The 22,669-nt window shown below is 37.2% G+C and overlaps 2 protein-coding genes across 4 annotated transcripts in view; one reads left to right on the forward strand and one right to left on the reverse strand.

The window, feature by feature from the left end:
- Window positions 1-229: 229 nt before the first annotated feature.
- On the forward strand, window positions 230-16,311 carry LOC127631332 (putative helicase mov-10-B.1). 2 transcript variants are annotated; one of them, XM_052109430.1, is made up of 22 exons: window positions 230-444; window positions 626-728; window positions 2,677-2,885; window positions 3,734-3,972; window positions 5,161-5,410; window positions 6,154-6,288; window positions 6,441-6,603; window positions 6,991-7,145; window positions 7,467-7,637; window positions 7,734-7,881; window positions 8,005-8,166; window positions 9,061-9,158; window positions 9,262-9,359; window positions 9,816-9,914; window positions 11,009-11,111; window positions 11,332-11,449; window positions 12,020-12,211; window positions 13,222-13,293; window positions 13,396-13,521; window positions 13,677-13,765; window positions 13,864-13,982; window positions 15,564-16,311. In XM_052109430.1, exons 1-22 carry the CDS (start codon window positions 257-259, stop codon window positions 15,623-15,625), a joined length of 3,099 nt encoding a protein of 1,032 aa, XP_051965390.1. In that variant the 5' UTR covers window positions 230-256; the 3' UTR covers window positions 15,626-16,311. The 2 variants fall into 2 exon arrangements, with proteins under 2 accessions (XP_051965390.1, XP_051965391.1); XM_052109431.1 differs by having other exon boundaries at window positions 411-444; window positions 2,813-2,885.
- A 3,767-nt stretch (window positions 16,312-20,078) lies between these two features.
- The window catches only part of LOC127631338 (rho-related GTP-binding protein RhoA-D), a 32,956-nt gene continuing 30,365 nt past the window's right edge, over window positions 20,079-22,669 (reverse strand). Inside the window, exon 5 of one of the 2 annotated variants that reach the window (XM_052109441.1) lies at window positions 20,079-21,310. In XM_052109441.1, coding sequence (XP_051965401.1) covers window positions 21,137-21,310 — 174 coding nt within the window. In that variant the 3' untranslated portion in view covers window positions 20,079-21,136. The remainder of the gene's footprint in view (window positions 21,311-22,669) is intronic. The other variant, XM_052109442.1, reaches the window with a different exon arrangement.

Raw genomic sequence — 22,669 nt, forward strand, 5'->3', positions numbered from 1 at the left:
TGTTTACAATGTCTTATTTTACACGTTTATTATTGGCCACTAGTCCCTTGTAGTCAGCATGTTTTTTTTGTTGTTTTTGTATATATTTTTTAACTCTTTTAACTTTTATAATTAACGTGACTGTGAGGATTTTTTTTAACTCTAGAAGAGCAAGCCTACCGTATTACACCTTAAGTTTCGTTTCCTCCGTTCTGTACAGCTTCCGCAGAAACAGCTGGGACTGCTTCCAAAAAGTGTGTGTGGGTCATCCTTGAACATGTCAAACAGTAAAACAGTCAAACAGTCAAACATTATGAGCAGGAGAAAACAAAATAATCGTCTCTCTTGGGCCGATATGCGTGCGGTTGGATTTGATTTTATAGAACTGCTGGAGGAAAAAGGCAAGAGATCTATTACTGATAGAGCCGCACTTAAAGACATCTACGATCGAGAGTTTCGAGACAGGTACATTTTTACGTGTTTAAGTTTTTATGTGTTTACATGTAACCAGTACATGTTAATGTAAAACAGTTTGCTTGAGTTAATTATTCACATTATTCACACAGAAATTATAGATAGTTACAATTTACAATAACATTTATTAGAAGCGGAAGTGCCTCGATATGCATCATGTTTCTTTTCACAGGGATGGAGTTAAAGATCCAAACTTCTCTTCAGTGCTCTTTGCGTTGAGAAACGGCAACAAAGCGCGCATCACCAGATCAGGGCATGTTTTCTTTAACACCAATGTAAGCAATGTCCTCTGTTTTCCACAGTCTTACCAGTTTGATTTCTGTGTCTGTGATTTCTTCTGTGTCAGAATTTGTTTTAAGGCTTGTATAAAAATGTGCACGGTCTCTTGTGCAGGGGCCGGTTTACAGTTTCCGAGGCCCCAAGCAACCAACCAACTAACCAAACAACCAACCAGGGCCCCATGTTGAAATATTTTGCTTAAAAAATGACTTTTAAATTATTTTTTACATAATTTTAAATTCATAGCAAGTAGCCAAGTACATTCAAAATGTAAAAAAAAAAAAACAAATCTAGTTAAAGATAATTATGTTTTCCAGTTTTTCCACAATACAGTGATAAAAAGCAATAATTACCTAGATAGCCTATATTTAAAAACATTATTTAAATAAAAAATATATATTATTTTGTGAATAGGGTGTGCAAAATTACTTCACCCAGTAACATTTTGGAATTCCGTTGTTACAGTATATATTAATATTATAACCCAACAATTATTTATTGTTTTCCAGATTGTCATTATAATATGATACAGTATTATTATTATTATTACTTTGTGGATTTGTATGCAACAACATATATTTCACATATATTTCAAAAACATATATTTCTCTCTTATTTACTTTACTTTCACCTTTTTCATCATGTTGCAAAAGGCTGTATTGTATGCAAGCATTGAAGGCAACATTCATAACAGTAACAATAAACATACAAGGCACGGTGGCCCCTCAGCACACTAGAGCAGAGGGTAAAAAACACTGCTGTTTATCAAGCGCTGAAAGTCTTTAGTTACATAATTTACATCATTCATTCATCCTTATCATCTGTAAAATCCTTTTCTTAAATCAATTTCCTTATTTTAGCCTTTCAGACTCTGAGCTCTGACTGAAAAACATGGCAGAATTTTTTTTTTTCTAATTAAGAAGAAAGCAGTCAATTGGCCAGACAGTGTAACTCCTGTCCCCACCTTCCACCTGAAATGTTCAATTACAACACAAAATGTTGGGTTTCCATGTTTTATGGGGACTTTCCATAGACAATGGTTTTTATACTGTACAAACTTTATATTCTATCCCCTAAACCTAACCCTACCCCTAAACCTAAACCTCACAGAAAACTTTCTGCATTTTTACATTTTCCAAAAACATAATTTAGTATGATTTATAAGCTGATTTCCTCATGGGGACAGACAAAATGTTCCCACAGCGTCAACAATTTCAGGTTTTACTATCCTTATGTGGATATTTGGTCCCCACAAAGTGATAAATACATGCTACATGAGGGGGTGGGTGGCCAGCACCACACCCAACCACCTTTGTCTCCCCAGTGGCAATGTTTACACAATGCACCAGGTACTCATTTTAGGCTGAGTCAACCTAGGGGAGGCCCGGACTGGTTCAGATAATCGTCACTGGTGTTGGCCATGAGCGGGAATCGAACTCAGGTCACCAGGTTCGTAGCGCAGCGCGCTAACTGCTACACTACCAAAATTTACTAGTTACTACAGAAAATTAAAGCACTGTTGTCCTCACAGTGCAAGTGAATGGTGACCAGAACTCTGAAGGTCCCACTATGATATTATGACAAAAATTAGTTGAAATAGAATAAAATTACATTTAATAGAATATGATAGAGTACCCATGGTAATGATAAAGTACATAATCTATTAGTCTGCATCTCCTGTAGAAAAGTAATAAGGTATAAAGAGGAATATTTAGACATTTCACTCGTGAATTGAAAAGTTCTGCATTTTGAAAAAGTATCTGCTACCATAACTTCTCAGATTTATGTTTATATTGAATGTATTTTTCATGAAACTGAATGAGTCAACGAATGATTAATCAGACCAGAGAAATGTAGAACCCTACTATCATACTTGATCAGCCAGCTTTGTCTTATTGTAAATATTGGCTTTAAATGTACATTTTCATAATGTTGTACATCCAGGTCCGGGTGAGGTTGCACGATCAGTGGTTTAGGCCTTCTTGTAGACAAAAAAATCAAGCCATGCCCAGTCTGAGTAATAGTAGCTCACTGCCAACCGCAAGTGTTCTGGAGGTCTCTGACCCACTTTCCATTCCAGGAACAGAGGGTGGAGTCAGAGGTAGGAGGAAACTGGCAAAAGATATACTACACCGACTGAACAGTAAAGATAGGTGAGCTGGTTTCATACACTTTGAAATGTTTAAACCAAGTGGAATCTGCAAACAAATCATGTTAGACTTTTGTCAGAATTAACTTAATATTTATTAGAAATTTTGGAGTTACTTACTGGTCCCAAGTAATTTTTCTAGTGAATGTGCTTAAAATCAATTACATATTGTCTTAATTTTGAACAGCATATAAGTACATGGCGCATGGTTTGGGATTTTATAATGTATTGCAATTACATTCATACATTTTCAAGTTTGGCTTAAGTACTCAAATACTTTATATACAGGGCTATTGTACATACAGTATTTATTCTAGGTTTATAAGACAAAAGTTCAGATCCTTTCTGATGATATGTTTATCTTTATAATACTGAGATATTTTAGGATATTTTGGTCAATTATGCATTGCTGGCAATGAACAACACCACATACAGCGAGGGATGCTCCGATCAGGATTTTTACAGCCAATACCGATCATCGATCTTCTTTTCACCTGAACGGCCGAGACCGAAGCTTATCATTTCTATTATCAGGACATAACTGGCTATATGTAAGCTTTCTGCACAATGTCCCTGTTATTTTAATTTGACTTTACCCAGTTATATCAATTTGCCTAGCTTTTGCTGACAAAAAAAGTTTAAAAGACATTAAAAAAAGTCTTAAAGGCGACACGAGTGTCATAGGATCAAGTCATAGGACGTGAAAATCGGTGATACCGAACGGTGCCCGATCAATTGGAGCATCCCTACATACAGCTTGCACTCCGACTGATGTTGGTGTTGTAAAAATAATGTAATAATCCTTATTCTACTTCTATTTGATTACAAAATGTGAGCTCTTCTCTTTCCCAGGTCTGTGTTTATAGCTGATAAGTATGGGGTGCGGGTGTCCTCAGAGATGCCGATGGAGGATGGTAAGATTCAGATCTTTGTGGACAGCGCAAAGGTTTATGATCTAAAGCTGTTTGTGCAGAACACAGGTCAGGAGGCTGTGTATTTCACCTACTACACTGCTCTCCACTGGCTTCAGTGTTTCACTCTGGAAGACAGCAAGAATGTCACACGGAACAATCCACTCTGCCTTGAACCTTGTGAGTGCAGCCAATCCCTAATTGCTGCAGAATTTGGTGCACCGAGTAGAAACTGTTCATATTGATTTACAGTGCTGGGGGGATTACTTGTGAATTATAATCAGGTACTGATTACAAATTACATGAAAATAAAAGCAATCAGTAACATAATCTCAGAGTATAATCTCAAGTTAATTTTAAGTGCATAAAACAATAGCAAGAATGCTAACAATAATGACCATAAAATCAACATAAAATGAATGACCATAAAAACAGCAACAACGTTGGAATGTCAAAGCTTTTATCTACAAACACTGAAACACTTTTAACCCTTTCTGCTTACAGATATTCCATCACTTATTCCAAAGCTGAGGTGCAAGATCTTATCTTTTGAACAGCAAGAATATTTTAAAACAGCAGAGTTCCACCGAGTCACACAAGGAACAACTGTGTCAAGTTTTATGTCAAGTTTCATGCACCCACTGCATCAGCAGCAACAGTAGAGTGATGGGATTTGTTCCATATTGCTGCAAATTTTGCAGTTAAACTATTGTGTACCCTGTGGGCAGGACACTTAAAGATGGCATCCACTAAATCCGTTGAATAAATTAATTTGAATGTGTGAGCTATATTGGGGTAATTTCATTATTTGAAAATGAAATGATCTCAATAGATCCAGTGGTTAAATGCTGAGGTAGACCAATCCATCTTCACCTGGCTGGATAGTAGCGAGTATCAGTTCTAACTAAAATATACACAACCCTCCCCCTCTCTTCCGAAAACACTCGAAGATTTACAGAACGCATATCAGCGGTATGCTGATTTAGAATCAAAAATGTAAAAGATTGAAAAAAGAGAATGATTAAGATGATCAATAAATTATTAACAATTTAATGCTTTTGCTTGTTAATCTGTAATCATGTCATCTATAAAAAAGTGTAGTCAGATTACAAGTATTTTTAAATGTAATTTAATCCAATTACAAGTATTTATGTTTTGTAATCTGATTACTTAATAAATATTACAAGTAATCCATTACTACCCAGCACTGTTGATTCACTGTTAATATTGATTGATGGTTCACATCTGATTTTATAATTTGTACATTTATAACTTTAACAAAATAAAAAGTACCATGTTATTTGGGCCATTGTGCTCTGAATTTATACAGGTTAGAATTCCAACTTTGAACCTTTATTTTTGTATTAGGTGGATGGTACGAGGTGACCATAAGATTCAAATTAGATAATGTGGGAGTTTATTCAGCCGCTCTGGCATTTGAATTCCAAGAAAACATCCAGCCCGCCACTCGTCCCTACCATATTGTGCGCTTCATCGAGGCAGTGCACAGGTCTGAGCTTGCAGCTCTTTTGGGCCCCAAAGAACCCTTCAAACCCCTGAGGCTTGAGACCTATGAACCACTGAGATGCAGTGTGGTTGAGGGCTATCCACCTGAGGAGTGAGAGATAAAAATTGTTTTATTATTTAAAGGAATTTAAAGTTCACCCTATTTCAATTCTGTCATCATTCACTCACCCTCATGTTGTTCCAAATCTGTTGTTCCTTTCACTTTCTTCCATGGAACACAACATTTTTAATAATTTACTATGAATGGGGACTGGAGCTTTCAAGCTTTAAAAAGCACACAAAAGCACCATAAAATTGTTGAACTCGATTAGTCTGATTCATTCCTGAATCCTTCAGACCAGTTTTTATTAACTGGATCAAATGATATATTGAAAAAAATTAAAAGAACGTTTCATTTACGAATCTGAAATCACCTCTTCTCTCATGAACTCTCATGAACTTGGCAAAGAGAGCTAGGGCAGGTGTTAATATTTTCTGTGAAAAACGGCATATATTTTTGTTAGATTTCGGACTTTTATTTTCTGTGTTTTAGTTGCCACAACTAAGCTATTATATAGCTACAAGAAGCTTAATGGACTACATTTATGTTACTTTTATGGTGCTTTTGCATCCTTTTTGAAGCTTGAAAGCTCCAGTCAAAAGAAAAAAAGTTATACACTTTGGAACAACATGATGGTGAGTAACATAATTTCTTTGGTAAATGAATCCTTGAAATTTGTGTTAGTGTAACTTCTCAGCACTCTCAGTTCTTCATATTATTTAGACGAAGCTAAAGTATGTTGATGTGTGCTTATGCTGAGTCACGTGTGTCTGTCTGTTTCTTTTAACCTACAGACCTTCTCGAAATCTTTTGAAATTTGTGGTGCCACTGGAGACATACCCTCGTCCATCTTATATCTCTGAACTGGCCGAGGCCCTGAACTTTAACCGTTCATCCTCAACTCTCAGAGTACTGCTCCAGGAACTGCGGTTAGTGATCTCTAGCTCCAATTGGACCTTGTAGAACTGATGTGAGACCTGTTATTGGTCCTTGCTCTATAATAGATAAATGGCCTTTCCAGATTAAGCACTCTGCTTGAACATACATATTAAAACGCATTATTGTGCTTGATGGTTGCTAGGTCACTTCTTGAGAGTGATTTGGATATTCGGAACTACACAAAGCGCTTTGATTTACTTCTGTACTTGGAAGAGGATCAGATGCTTCTGGATATCAAGAGATATAACAAAAAGGATGTCTCCATGGTGAGGGACCATGAAAACAAACGATTACTGGCCTTAGAGGTGAGTGACCGTTAGAGTGTTATTGTCCGTTATTAAAGCATGTGATTTTGTTGGACACAAGCCCCTGTTCGGATGGGATTAGTTTTATATGGGGAGGTGTAATGAGGTAAAGGTTTAATGCTGTATTGGAATAACTACCAGAGCATAAATCCCATCAATTTAATCCCTTCAAAATCAGCCATGTCAAAAAGTTTTCAGATTTTTTATCTCCTATTAAATGCCCTGAATCGAATAACCTCAAGTATTAATACGTTCTGTTTGAAATTACACAAGATTTGTTTATACTGGAATAGCTCTGCCCTTAATTAGAAGGGGGTGTCCACATACATTTGGCCATGTTGTGTCTACAGAGACAGTGAGGTCTGTTTATATATATCTTTGGTAAAGGTCCCTGGTGTTTCGGAGAATAGGCCATCACTCCTTAGGGGAGATCATCTGCTTCTCACCAAGAGTAAGGAGGTCTATCTCTCAACTGTAACAAAGTACAAGGGCTACGTTCACAGAGTGGAACAGGATCAGGTCAAACTTGGCTTCTCCAACAAGTATGAAGTATTAATAGAACACTGCATAGAACTCAAGTTTTTTAAAGGTTTACGTTGAAAATAATAAAGCACAAGGCCTTGCTTTGGGCAAATTCATGTTAATATGATAAAGTGTGGTGTCATAATTTAGCCATGGATTGCAAATTTCATAAAGTGGTGCACTGAAAATTCAAAACAACCTTTTAACAGTTAACCAAATGTCTAGTATATGTATATACATGCATGTTTTAGAGACAAATTGATTTAATAATTTCAGTTTATACACATGTATTTATAGTATGTAATTTTTGTGCTTGTGTGTGCATGTTTTTATGCTGCAAGACTGCTTGACAATTTCATAGATAATATGAAATTCCACTTGGAGTTTACGGTTAACCGTCTCCCAATAAAACTGCAACATCAAGCAGTACAATTGGTGGTCAAGCATAACCTGGGTGCTGTGCTTTTCCCTGTGGGCTCAAAGAGTGTTGATGTGTCGCCACCTTCCTTGAGGTCAGTAAGTCCCAGCTGGGCTAAAGATATGCTACTAAATCATATTTCAGTGAAACATTATGGTGTTTTTCAGAGGATGTGTGTCTGTGTGTACAGAATCTTGGATGTAAAGCTGGATAGGAATCTTGAACAGAAATCTGCAGTATGTCACATTGTGGCTGGTACATCCAAGCCAGCACCATACTTAGTGTTTGGGCCTCCAGGCACTGGTAAAACTGTCACTATAGTGGAGGCAATCAAACAAGTAAAGTTGTTTATCACACACACAGACACACCAGACACACCCACATGCAAATCGCCATCTTGTCAAATCTCATCGCAAAATGTCACAACAATTCACAATTTAAAACATTTCTTTGCCTCTCAGGTAGAGATGAACATATCTGGTGCCTATATACTAGCATGTGCTCCCTCTAACAGTGCGGCTGATCAGCTGTGTGAAAAGCTGATCCAACATGTTGACTCAAGGAAAATATACCGACTCTATGCTAGTTCACGCAATCCAGAAGACATCCCTGAAGCTCTCATGGTTAGTGTTTGTGTGACATTTTCTGTTTAGTAATGAATTAAAGGTTTCTTTAAATTTTATAAAAACTCAATTAATATTACATTATATTTTAATAATAGCAAAGTTTTGGTAGATTTAGACTATTTTTACTCTATAGCTGTGTCCCAAATGACGCACTATAGACTATGCACTCAGCCATGTAGTGTTTTAATTTTAAATTTTCATACTATCGTCCTTAATGGAACATTAAGCGGTATTTATTTTTTTTCTACACGGAAGCATTCGCTATTTAAAAGCTGTCGGAAGTGACATTTCAAACACATGCAATGTGTTACAGCTAGCTTTAGTGCATTAGCCATCCTCAGATCAACACTTGTATATCAAATAACCTCCATATTCACAGTGGAGTGAGGGTTATGCTTTCAACTCACATTTGTAAGGTGCTGTCTTCACTGACGTTTTGTTAGTTGCTACATTCTCCATTAGTAACAATTGTTTGGCCAGGCCAGCTATGCTGCCATGTAACTCCACCCTCCGTTATTTACGGCAAGCTGCGAGCACTGAATGCATGAAGTGTCAACATTTCAAAATACTTTTTGTCAATTGAAGAAATGCACTGTGCGGGTACTCATAGTACACTTCCTTTTGTTGCATTTTCATTACTTACACTACAAAATGACAGATTATTGCGTGGTGTGTAGTAATGAATGTGGACAAATTGGCTAATTGACTCAATGACACATTAAACAGTTTAAATCTATCAAATAATGTGTGTATGTTCAGTATCAAAATGTTCTTGTTGATTATATTAGTAATAAGTCACTTAGACTCTTATGATACCTTTTTTGTGAGAATGAGCCCTGCATAGTTTTTGTGTTGATTGTGATTTTGCGTACATGTTTTGTATGTATTTAGATCAACAGTAATGTGGAGGATGGCATGATTGTTTTTCCATGTAAAGAGGATCTAATGTCTTACAAGATCCTGGTCAGCACTTTGGTCACTGCAGGAAGGTAAAGGACTTTTATACAAATCTTATGTAAACAATGCACTCACATACTGCACGCACACAAACAGCTGTTAAAATGTTAAAATATGGTTTGTATGTATTGGTAGGTTGGTCAGTGGAGATTTTCCTGTGGGTCATTTTTCTCATATCTTTGTGGATGAGGCTGGACATGCTGTGGAGCCAGAGACTGTCATCAGTGTGGGAGGTGTATGCCCTCTATTTCTCTATCACACACACACACACAACTTCTCTTCTCTCAACACAATGTATTCTCTCTCTTTTAAATCTTAGTTTTTACTTTTTAAAACTAAATTAATTTGAAATGAATATATTTGTAGACAAAGGTGTCAGATAATGAACCATGTAAGGGAACAGGTTTTATAAAAGCACTCATAACTTACTGTAATTTGTGTCAAATCTGTCAGACACACTAAAAAGCATACTATATTTATTTGATCACTAGATAAAATAATTCCCTGAGTAGACACATTTCCTTTAGATTTAACTTTTTAAGTATTTTTATTATGAATATCTTGTATGTGGGACAAGTTTGTCCCTTAGCTCAAAAATCAGTCTTCCCAGAAAAACATTGTCAGGTCTTCAATTTTGAATTCCATCTACCTGTGTATAATTGTATACATGGATGTGTGTCTGTGTGTAGGATTACTGAATGCAGAGACTGGACAGCTTGTTTTGGCCGGAGATCCCAAACAGCTGGGGCCGATTCTGAGATCTCCTTTTGCCATTAAATACGGACTTGGTGAGACAGATATGCATGGAAACATGCAAATAGTTGTGCTTTTGTACACTCAGGGCCTTTTTTGTGTTTTTTCTGCAATGTAATAAAAGCCACTGTAGTCTTTAGTTTACCCAAAAATTTAAATACTGTCATCATATAAGGGTGAGTCTTATGTTGTTCCAAACTCGGATGACATTTCTGCAGGACACAAAAGGGGGAGTTTTAAAGAATGTCTCGTTCACAGTTATTCATACAATTGTAGTCGACAGTCTATCTTTACCATGTGCTAAAATAAAGTACTTACAATACAATGTACATATCGTGTAACTAAATGTTGTTCTGCAAAATTCAAAAAAATTCATATTTGCTGCTACTGAGGTTGAGTAATGTCTAGGTTTAGAGGTGTGGTTAGGATTTAAGATTTTGGGTTTAGGGTAAGGGATGGGGTAGGTTTAGGTTTAGGGGTAAGGTTAATAGTGTAACTACAGGTGTAAATAAATGCAGGTACTTTAAATGTTAGTAAAATTTAACAGCACATATGTACATACTAAGTACATTGTATTAAATGCTTAAGCACATAGCTGTTAAAGACACGTAATATAAAGTGGGTCCAAGTTGGCATCTATAGTTTCACCGTAGCTTTGCTGTTCATGAGTACAAAAGAGAAGCTTGTTCACATGTGCATGAAAAGTCATGTCAAGAAGTCAAGATTTTCACTGTAAACACCTGAACACCTTAAAAAAATTTCTCTCTCTAAAATCGTATGGCTTCAGAAGACTTGGAATATGATGCATGAGCCGTATGGACTGCTCTAATGACACTTTTGGGTCTTTTTAAAGCTTAACAGTGAGTAAAATAACATTGATAACAGTAATAAACTAACATTGTATGGAATTCAGCGAATGAGACATTCTGTAAAATTCCCCCTTTTGCATTCTGCAATTGGAGCAATATGAAGGTGAGTAAATTAATTCTGATTTTTGGGTGAAATATCCCTTTAACATTGTGGCATATTGCATTGTAAAAGTGAAACGTGAATGGCAATTAATCCATATAATTGTTGATGCATATGACAGTGTTGTATTGCACTCAAGAGTTGTGTTCTTTTCCTTTAGGCCTTTCCTTGCTGGAGAGGCTGATGACACAGAATGAACTTTATCAGACAGGTACTACAGGATATGACAAACGTTATGTCACCAAACTGCTGCAAAACTACAGGTAAAGTTACAATTTTGAACATAGAAAGGATCTGAACTGTGTACATCATATGGCTAGCAGAACATCTGTATCTTTTATCGCTGAGTACTGTCCTTTTTAAAAACACCAATAGAGTATATATGTCTGTAGGTTATTAATATACGGAATCATCTTTATTAATAAAATGTAACGGCACATCTATTGCACAACTGAACATTCCCATTTCTCTCCCTCTCTTTAGGTCTCATCCATCCATTCTGAAAGTTCCTAATGAGTTGTTCTATGATGGGGAGTTGGTGGCATGTGCAGATGAGATCAGCTCCAGCCAGTACTGTACTTGGGAGCACCTGCCCAAAAGAGTATGAGTCATACACAAAACTGTTAAAAAGCAGATCAAAAACATCAAGACAATACAATACCTTTTACTTATGCTATTTATACAGCTGCTCTATGCATCCAGAAGAACACATTCCATTTTATGTGCAATACATGCTGCGCTCATACAAAGCACACAGAAGACTAATCTCACAATTGATTTCAATGGAGTTTGACAGTGTTGATACAAAAACAATGCAATACTCTAATAAGTATAAAAATACATAGCATGCACACATATATTGGGTAAAATGGTCCATTTTAATTAGATTGAACTATTTGTATCAATACTTCTACGTATAGAATGAAATACAAGTCTATTTATTTATAGTCAACGTTTCTCTCGCTTTATCTGTCATTTCTGATAAACATGTCTTGGAATGTGTAGGCCATAAATAAAGTTAACTGCCACTCTGAAATTAATTGTATTTTTTTATTTGGTTGTTGGTTTAACCTACAGCAAAAGTCATATTATAGTGTATGGTTTTCTTGGTTTCACTTTTGGTGCCTTTTAGTGATGACACATTCTCTTCTGCCCTTTGCTGGATTTTTAGGGATTTCCTGTGATATTCCATGGAGTGATTGGGAAGGATGACAGAGAGTTAAACAGCCCTTCCTTTTTTAACATCTCTGAAATTGACATCATCATTGACTACCTGAAGAAGCTGCTCCTGACACAAGCCAAGAAAGGCATTGCTAAAATCTCCCCCAAAGAAATAGGCATTATCGCCCCCTACAGGAAACAGGTGAAAATACCTCTTTTGCAGTCTCCAAAATTGAAGTTTAAGCCATCAAAAAATGGCAAGTTCCAATCTGATTGGTTGGCTTCTATGCACTTTCTGGTGACAAGTTACACAAGTTTTTATCAGTCTGTCTGGAAACAATTTTTGTTTACCTAAGCTGCTACAATGGGCGCCTCCGTGGAAGAACTAGTCGGTGAATTTGCCGAAACTAGCGAGGTTCATGGCTTTGAAAGATAGAGTTTTGTTTGAGGCAGTTGCAAGTAAATGAGGTCTCTTCCATTTTGAGGTACATTTAAATATGAGGATGCTCAAGACTACATGTAAAACATAAACTAATATGACATTAAAATGTGCTTTAGAAGACATCATGCCTGATTCTGTGAGTATATTTCACATGAGATCAGTAAAAGAAACTACTCAATGATAATTTAAATTAATATATTTTGCAGTAAATGTGTAATGTCTTGTTTACATTCAAAATGTATGGAGCTAATGAGCTAACATGCTGTATGTGGCCATAATATGTGCTAATTACACTCTGTTATTGTAAGTTGTGATGACACTGATACTACTGCAGAAATGGGTGCATAAAAGTTTGTCAATGGTTCCAAAAACCAGCTTAACCACCTTGAGCTTGTATGTCAAGATGGTAGCTGGCCTTAGCTTGTCTCCCAGCTTGGACCAGCTAATAACAAGCTTGGATGAGCTAAAGACCAACTTGGACCAGCTTATGGCCAGCTCAGACCAGCTCATGACCATCTAGAAACCAGTTACCATGTTCCAAAACACAGCTACCAGCTTAAGCTGGATTTTCAATGTTGTGTTTACTAGATTCCCTTGTGGTCAGTCATTTTACTCACAGCCCCTACCAGTCAGTTGGTCAGAAGAAAAAAGCTGTGGGACAGACCCTTTGCCAATAGTTAAAAGCTTGGCTCTGTGAAACTACCAAAATTGCAGTTGAATCACAGAGTGGTCTGTTTCATCCTTTTACTCTGTGGGGTTTGATTTCACAGGTGGAGAAAATCAGACAGGCCATCAGAATGCAGAAGGAGATTAAATCCTGCATGGACATTGAAAAACTTAAGGTCAGTATGAGTCCAAGTAAACACTCCCACACTTTGTTATGGGACTCGTCTAAGTCAGGTCTAATGAACTATTAACCATCATGTCTGTGGTTTGTTGTGAAGGTTGGTTCCGTGGAGGAGTTTCAAGGCCAGGAGAGGAAAGTGATAATAGTATCGGCTGTTCGTAGCAGCAATGAGTATATCAGTTTGGATGAAACATTCAACATTGGGTTTCTCAAGAATGAGAAGGTAGTATCACACAAAACACTCAGTAGAAAATACACCACACAATACTTCTGAAAACATAGTAGTAGTAGTGTTTGTGGTGTCTTTGCAATGTGTTTAACTTGTTCTGATCATGATTCAGTCTGTCCATTTGTCAAATTTTGATTTATTTTTCCCAGAGGTTCAATGTGGCAATGACCAGAGCCAAAGCCTTGCTTATAATGGTGGGAAACCCCATCATTCTAAGGACAGATGAAAACTGGGGCAGGTGTGAACACTTCTAGCTAAAATTCCTGGCCTGAATCCTGGATTTGTAGTGAGATTATGTTTGCGTTATGAGCTGTGACACTTGTGTTTGTGTTGTAGATTTATTGATTACTGCACTGAGCATGGCGGGTATACTGGATATGATATTTCCAGCTTAGAGGGAACAGAGGAGGTTGTTGAACGTCTGCTTGCACTGAACATTCACAAGGAGACCATCGGTGAGACCTGATCTAAATAACCACCATCTTTAACTTATTGGATGGTAGAAATATTTGGACTTACAACTTGAAATCTTAAACTACACTGTTTTGTCTGGATTCTCGTTCTTATCATTAAAGCAAATGTTCATAGTGTTTTTAATACATTTAAATTGGTTTCTGATTGTGTAGAATTGTTCATAACACAAGTTTATAGCTGTTTGCTAAAGTTCTGAGTTATAGCTTTTCATTGGGATCAAATGCAATTTAAAAGGCTTTAAATGGATAGTTCAACCAAAAATGAAAATTCGCTCATCATTTACACACCCTCATGATATCCCAGGTGTGTATGACTTTCTTTCTTCACCAGAACACATTTGAAAAAAAAAATCATAAATATCTCCACTCAGTAGATCCTCAAGTGGATGGTGATCAGACATTTGTTGCACCAAAAATCATAGACAGTCAGCATAAACATCATCCATGCGACTCCAGCTGTTATATGAATGTCTTCTAAAGTGATACGAACAATTTTGGTGTGAAAAAGATAAATATTTAAGTACTTTTTTTTAATTATAAACCATAGCTTCTAGTAAGCAGCAGAGTTCATGTTGTTTCGTGTGACAAATTCGTGTTGGCATGGTATGGACATTCTTTTCTTGGCTGAAACAACAAGGATAAGCACACAAATGAAGCTTCTGTACAGCATTCCTCGTACTTATTTGTAAACAGCACTGCTCTTCCAGGTGTGTCATATGTGAGTCAGTTCTCTCTCGTCTCATATGCTAATGCAATTACGTCACACGCACATACCGCTGCTGACCGGAAGTGATAGTTTGTAGTTAAAAAGTTCTAAAATATGTATTTTTTTCGCACAAAAAGTGATCGTGTCGCTTTAGAAGACATTCACATTTCACCGCTGGAGATGGATGACATATAGAAGAATCATATGGATCCCTTGTATGCTGACTGTCTGCTCTTTTTGGAGCTTCAAAAGTTGGATCACCATCCACTTCTATTTTAAAGACCTACTGAGCAAAGACATTTTTCTAATTTTCTTCAAATCTGTTCTGCTGAACAAAGAAAGTCATACACACCTGGGATATCATGTGAGTGAGTAAATAATGAGAGAATTTTCATTTTTGGGTGAACTATCCCTTTAAAATACCTGGGGATTGTCCACTTTTAAATATGGAAGCTCACAGTGTACTCATAGGTGCCTAGAGACGTCTAGCCAAAAACATTATTTGCATCAAGTTTTAATCATTTTGTTTTGCATTTTTGCAAACCCTTTGTCATCTGCACTGGAATGTGGCTCTCCTGAAGCAGGATTGAGCACTGCTGGCTTTTGGGATCTATGGTGGCAGTGAAGCCAATGTAAAATCAAGAGCTTAAGATTGTACATGATTTAGCTATGATAGGGGTGCAATATTTATTTGGATCATGCTGTTATTATAAACATGTTCTGGTGTAAAAAAAATTATATATTTTCTCATAACTAAAAAGGTTCTAAGGATCAAAACTAAAGGTATAAGTTGAAAAGCAATGAACGTGGCCTTTAAGTTGATGAAATGCTCACTGTCATGTTCTTTCTCCCCCTAGTGGAAACCGAGGAGAGTGTGGTCCAACAATATCTGAATCCTGAGTGGAGACATGAGCACTAAATGAAGTGATAATTTCTTAAAGCTTCTCCAGCTCAAGCCTGCTTAAACTAGACTGAAATACTCTTAATGAATTTGGAAGTTTAGTTTTAAAGCCAATGATGTGATGATACTTTTTGTACCTAATGAATAATCTCAGAGGTGGAGTGTAATAAAGGTTTTATCATATGCATTACAGAAAACAGATTTATCTTTGGTTAATGTTAATGAATATTAGCACATGGGTTCTTCAAACTATTCATTTTTGATGATAAAATGCCTTATTTTTTTATCTTTTAAAGTCACACATACATCAAATAAAACATTTCATGAGTATTTATTTTTCTTTTTGTGTGTGCATAAAATAATTGAAAATATAAAAAAGGTAAATTCCTTTTATTAAATTAATTTAATATTTATTTTATACACACTTGGTAATCACTGACCTCATTAATGCAGTGTGGATGGGTTTTGTTTGTGCTTGTTTGTCTGGAAATCTTGAAATAGCATTTGTTTTACATCTGAGCACTGTCAACCCTGTTATGAATTTATTATTTTAAATGATCAAATAATTATAACTAGGGTCAGAAACCTGCCGCATCATTTACAATTACATATTAAACCACAAATCAGTGCAAATGCTGGAGCCATGTTAATAGTCAATTTGATGACAAATTATTTCTCCAAATGGTTTATAATAAAAGCTATGATCTTCCCTTGTGTGTGATTCATTGTATAGTAGGCTATATGTCTCCTTTTGGCAGAGGTTGTACTGCTACTCTGCGATTAACGGGAGCATGTTGTCTAGTGCTAACCCTTTAATAATGTAAGGCCTATTTGCAGGAGCAAAAGGCCTGTATTTCTCAAGTGGGGGAATATATTTGTTGATAAAAAGTTTCAAAGTGGGCTCACATTGACTAATCCAATCACAATGGAGAATCAGTTATTTATAGAATAGCCAACTTCAGAAGTTGTGAAAAGACAAATATGATTGAAATGAAAAGAAAATGGTGTCAACCTTTTCTAATATGGTTATTTTAAATAAGCATAATCAAATTTGTTACCCCAAAAGCATCTTGCTGTCTCAAAAGTATTTGCATAAGTTGACCAATTTTGTCCCCAAACAATTACCCCCTATATCTACACACTGTACACTGTATACCCCACACTTAGCCTACCCTAATTTGATTATATATGCAATATCACACAAGCAAGAGTGCGATATGGCCCTACATCGCAATCTAGCTAGATGTAGGGACATATAGCTAGATTGCGAGTGTGATATTGCTTATAAATAACAGTTCAATGAACAAGTACATTTTAAAAACTGAATACGGTCATAAAAACGCATTTGTGCATGGAAGTACTTTCTTACAAGACCGATCAGAATCTGCCACTGCTGGTTCAAACCAAATGATGTGTCCAAGCCTTCGTTAGTAATTCAAAAATGTCACTTCAGAAATAGTATCACAGCTTGTGCTGTTTCTAACAAGTTATTGGATAAACAAGGATGTGTGTGTGTGTGTGAGAGAGTGAGTGAGTGAGAGAGAGAGAAGAGAGAGTGAGAGGGAGAGAGGGAGGGAGTGTGTGCGATCACCTGTTGCCACTCCCAAGCAGAGATGCTGTCAGATTTCTGAAGATCAGCTTTCTCGGTAGCATCCAAGCAGGGGTATTTCTCCCTATTTTGCGGTAGCCGGTGCGCAAGGGTCGATCACAATAGAAATCGCACTGTCCTCCGCCATTTTAACAGCACCCATTGTGTAATTAATCAGTCTGTTGTGTCTCTCAGCTGTGATGAGCCGTAATGCTGAAGTTGTTTGTTTAAAGCTGTTTAAAGCTATTTCCTAGCTTTTGTAGTGTAGTAGTAATACAAGCGATCACGAAGTGCTGTTTTATGTAAACACTAGCTGATGCAGATTCACTTCACGTCACCTAACTGGCTTATATTACACAAACATTATCTTTTGCCACCACCTTCTGCAACCTTGTTATTATAAAAAAAAAAAAACATTTCACACAAATTATGTTTCTCCATCAATATTCAATAAAAATCTTGATACACTTTGCAACCAGGAAAAAAGCACTTTTCCTTGAGGGGTGCCTTTTACGGAGCCCCAAAAGGGCCAAGGTGTTTGGGGGAAAAATTAGCAACATGGGGGAAAATATTTGCAAATTCTTTTGCGTTCTCTCACAAAACTTTGCATTCCCCCGAGAAACTATGCGTTTTCTCGCAAAATAATAATAAAATATATGATTTTAATGCAACTCAAAAATACAACATATTTAAAAATGCTATGAAAAACGACCGTTTTTTTTTTTTATATGTGTCACGTTTTCACAAACTACAGGCCTAATGGAATATAATATCATATGCTTAATATCAACTATTATTTGATATGAAGCCTTACTGTGGCGGAATGATCCCCGCCTCTTATGGCCGTCCTTCAGCCAGCCTCACGACGGGAGTTGGGCAGGAGAGCGAGAAGAGGTGCATAATTAATAAGCCTCGTTCTAACAGAGGTGGATGACGCACACGTGATGTGAATACTGCTTCATCACCACTGTCTTTAAAACGCAGAGCCGGCTTTAGATCTCCATGTGCGCACACACCGGCATTCTCGTACGCCCAGGACCAGAGCTGGGAGTGTTCGGACGAGTTGGACCCACCGCCTGACCCCCGAGTTAAATGTGTCGCCGTGGAGAACAGCACACGTCACGGCCGATGGTCTAGAGGCCGGGCTGCCTTCCATGTTACCTATGGGTACAAACCCACCTTCGCTGGACCAGACAGGACTGTTATTCACTGATGAGTCGTGGTATTATTTCACCAGGGGTGATTGTTGGACTCGCTTTTATCATCAAAGGAATGAGCATTACACTGAGGCCTGTACTCTGGAGCGGGATTTATTTGGAGGTGGTGGGTCCATCATGGTCTGGGGCGGTGTGTCACAGCATCATCGGACTGAGCTTGTTGTCATTGCGGGCAATCTCAATGCTGTGTGTTAAAGGGAAGACATCTTCATACCTGATGTGTTACCCTTTCTGCAGGCTTATCCTGACATGACCCTCCAGCATGACAATACTCGTGATAATACACCAGCATACTGCTCGTTCTGTGCATGATTTCCTGCAAGAAAGGAATTTCAGTGTTCTGCCATGGCCAGCGAAGAGCCCGGATCTCAATCATTGAGCATGTCTGGGACTGGCCCCCACAGTGAGTCTAGTTTATCCCAAGGTTATTTTTCTCCATTAATCAACATCTTATGGAGTTTTGTGTTCCTTGCCACAGTCGCCTTACTAGCAGGGCTCAAACACAATAGCCAATATTAGAATTGCCATTATTGTAGAGAGGTTTCAACTAGGTTGTGTGGAAGGACACTCCCAACATATGCGTCAGCCTAGTCTAGAGGCTCCATCGTAAGCAACAGGAACGAATGAGATACAAGAAGTCAGTTCATTGATTTCGGTTATAAAAACTTTTACCTGAGAAGATTGCCAAGTCAAAACCTTTCCATTATTTTATTGTTCATAACCCCAGAATGTGGTGACACGTAGGCCTACCTATACGGCGCCAAAACGCAAACATGATGACGGTTTTTGCAAGAGGTGGTGTTTCACAGAGAGACTGGCTTATACTACTCTGTGTGCCGGAAATACGTAAAGGAGAATAATTTAAAATGTTTTGTTTGTTTTAATGACATAAAAACGAAACTCGAAAGCGTTAAAAACACACGAAATGTTGCCTCATTTTTAAAACGAACGTACGATAATATTTTAATCTAAATTCCATGGATTTGAACCTACGTCAAAAATGTGGAACAAATCTGGATTTATAAATGCCGAAACTGACGTGAATATGTTCTTATGCGTTTACGTGAACTGAAAAGCATGCGTACAAACATGTTTGTGCTTATGCTCCAGTGTGCTAGACGGCACGCTGACTTCAGTTGTCACCTAAAAAAAGTTTTTGGTCTCAAAATAAATGTGATAATTTCAGGGATTCTCATTTGCTACATAAATGTGCAACATTTTAAATGTTATTATATGTTAGAACAGATTACCTCAGTTCATTGAGACAAACAGATATTTTGTCTCTATAAAAAAACAAAAAAAAAAATCTGTGGTTTACGTCGCTATTTAGTGTTTTGGAAGAATTTGTGTTTGAATGTGCTGCTCAGATAAAACATTTAGGTCCTTCTCTCTTAACCGCTTGCCCTTTTTGATGCTTTTCATTCAAAGTAATATGCTGAACACAAATTGTACAGATATTCACACCAGGCATACAAAAGATCTCTGTAACTGTAATTTTCTCATTTTCCTGCCATTGACTCTGAAATATCGGTTACTAGTCCAGAGCTTTAACTATCCTCATAAGAGCTAGCTCACATAAACTCATTCATTAAAAGACCTTCACTGATGACACTTTTTATTTTTCTGAGGAAATAAAATAAATATCTCAGGGAATTTCCAAGTTAGTGGGCAGAGATCCACTTCAATCTAAATAAAAATGGATGGTCAGCCACTAAATGCCTTTTTTGAGCAGGTATCACCTTTCTGGAGTAGATTGATTTAATTTGACTTCTTATCACTTCTGATATTGCAATGCACTCTACCTCAGATGGAGCCAAAAATAAGTTCTCTCTATAACTGTCTTGGATACACACATTGGTTTCACTATATCAGTGAGGACATCTTACAGGTGCAGTGGTTTTTATTTGGAGGTGAGGATATTTGCTATACCCATACCCCCTAAACCTAATGGTTTGTTTCATTATTATATTTGAAACAAAACATAATTTGGCTAATTTATGAGCATTTCAAATAGTGAGAACTACTTCAGATGTCCTCACAAATCAGTTTCTTGCATGTTTTATTATATTTATGAAGACATTTTTTTTTTACAACTTGGCCAATAAAGCCAATTATTGTACGAACACACACAGCAGAACAGGTCAGAGTGACCACCTGATTGAGCTAATTCAGTTAGCACTTTATGCTAACTCTCTTTGGGCTAACTAAACCCTTTTACTGCTGGACATATCAGTCTCCCTTCACTATTGATCAGAGAACTTGCTGTTCATCCATCAAGATTCCAGTTGGGCACAGTCCCAAAATCAGCATTCATAAACATAGAGAAACGAAGTACAGTCAAACTGAATGATAAATGTATTCTTATTTTTTTTTTTTTCCAAATGTATCAGATTTCAACCTCATTGCACATTATATTCAGAGGCATAGAATAACTGCAAACCAGAAAATAGAGCAAAACAGAGAAGATTTATACAAACTTAATCAGTCAGTCTTTCTCCCAGTAAAGGAAGGAAGGTATGCTGGTGAAAAGAAAAAAGAAATAAAGCCATCATGATCAAGAGGTGTTGACACTTCGGTTTCTCTAAAAATATTTTTCGGTCATCCACACCTCGATTGTTATGTGGGGAATTGTACGAGGTGGCAGACAGTTGGATAAAGGTTCTCCAGGATTTGTGTGTCAGTTGTTGGAAAGCAGATAGAGATATGTGTTTGTAACAGTGAGGCTCATAAGAGCAGGCAACCGCTTCTCTTCTTGCGCTTGCGGACCTGCAGTGCCGCCCTGGTGGCCATCTCAAACACCTCCCGCACTCCCTCCTTAGTTTTAGCCGAACACTCCAGATATCCAAAAGCACTGATCCGGTTAGCCATATCACGCCCCTCCTCCGGTTTTACAGGTTCCTGAAACATAGACATTACAGTTCTGTGAAAAAGTATTTTTCCTCATCCTAATTTCTTCTGTTTTTGTCTAGTATCACACACTAAGTTAAAAACAAAATCCAAGATAAAACAAAGGCAATCTGAGTAAACATACAAGTAAACTGAGTAAACACTGAAAACAAAATATAGGTTTTCAATAATAATAATAATAATGCTATTTATTGAAGAAGAAAAAAATGATCCAATACTAACTGGTCTCACCCAGTAGCACACAATGCAAAGGTCGAAAGAAATTCCAGAAATGAGGAAAAAGGTAATTGAAAAACATCCATCTGGGAAGAGATTCAAAGGCTCTGGGACTCCAAAGAACCACAGTGAGAGCCATTATCTCCAAATGGAGAAATCTTGGCACAGTAGTGAACCTTCCCAGAAGTGGCTGACTTTGGCTGAAATTCAGTGGCTGAAATTCCTCCAAGAGCACAGTGATGATTCATACAGAGGTTACAAAAAAGCCAAGGACAACATCCAAGGAACTGCAGGCCTCTCTCACATCAATAAAGGTCACTGTTCATGACTCCACTATCAGAAAGACAGTGGCCAAAAATAGCATCCATGGAAGAGTGGCAAGGCGAAAACCAATGCTAACCCCGAAGAACATTAAGGCTTGTCTGAATTTTGCCAAAACACACCTTAAATGATCCTCAACTTTTGGAAGAATGATCTGTGGACTGATGAGTCGACAGTGGAACTGTTTGGAAGACAGGGGTCCCATTACATCTGGTGTAAATTAAACGCAGAATTCCACAAAAAGAACATCATACCTATGGTCAAGCATGGTGGTGGTAGTGTGGGGAAATATGAATTATGCTCTCTAGCAAAAAATCCTAAAGGAGAACATCCAGTCATCAGTCCATAAGTTGAAGCTCAAACGACACTGGATTATGCAGCAAGATGATGATCCTAAGCATAGGAGTAAGTCCACTTCTGAATGGCTCAAAAGAAGCTAAATTAAAGTTTGAGTGGACTAGTCAAAGTCCTGACATGAAACCGATTGAGATGCTGTGGGAGGACCTTAAACGGGCAGTTCATGCTTGAAAATCCTCCAATGTGTCTGAACTAAAGCAGTTCTGCAAAGAAGAGTAGGCCAAAATTCCACCACATCATTGTTAAAGACTGATCTCCAGTTATCAGAAGCATTTGGTTGCAGTTGTTGCTGATAAAGGTGGCACAACCTGCTATTAAGTTTAAGGGAGCAGTTCGTTTTTCCACATGGGTGATATAGGTGCTGAATAACATATACATATATATATATATATATATATATATCGTTTGATGATCTGAAACAATTTATTATGAAAAATACACAACAATAGGAAATCA

The sequence above is a fragment of the Xyrauchen texanus genome, chromosome 37 (assembly GCF_025860055.1).
Source record: "Xyrauchen texanus isolate HMW12.3.18 chromosome 37, RBS_HiC_50CHRs, whole genome shotgun sequence".
In the NCBI taxonomy this organism is placed as follows: domain Eukaryota; kingdom Metazoa; phylum Chordata; class Actinopteri; order Cypriniformes; family Catostomidae; genus Xyrauchen; species Xyrauchen texanus.

What these genes read in the sequence shown, in the direction of transcription:
- LOC127631332 (XM_052109430.1), top strand. Translation starts at nt 257, where the DNA reads ATGTCAAACAGTAAAACAGTCAAACAGTCAAACATTATGAGCAGGAGA. An exon ending in GAGGGCTATCCACCTGAGGA is followed by an intron (nt 5,411 to 6,153) that starts GTGAGAGATAAA and finishes TTTAACCTACAG; the next exon opens with ACCTTCTCGAAATCTTTTGA. An exon ending in TAGTGGAGGCAATCAAACAA is followed by an intron (nt 7,882 to 8,004) that starts GTAAAGTTGTTT and finishes TTTGCCTCTCAG; the next exon opens with GTAGAGATGAACATATCTGG.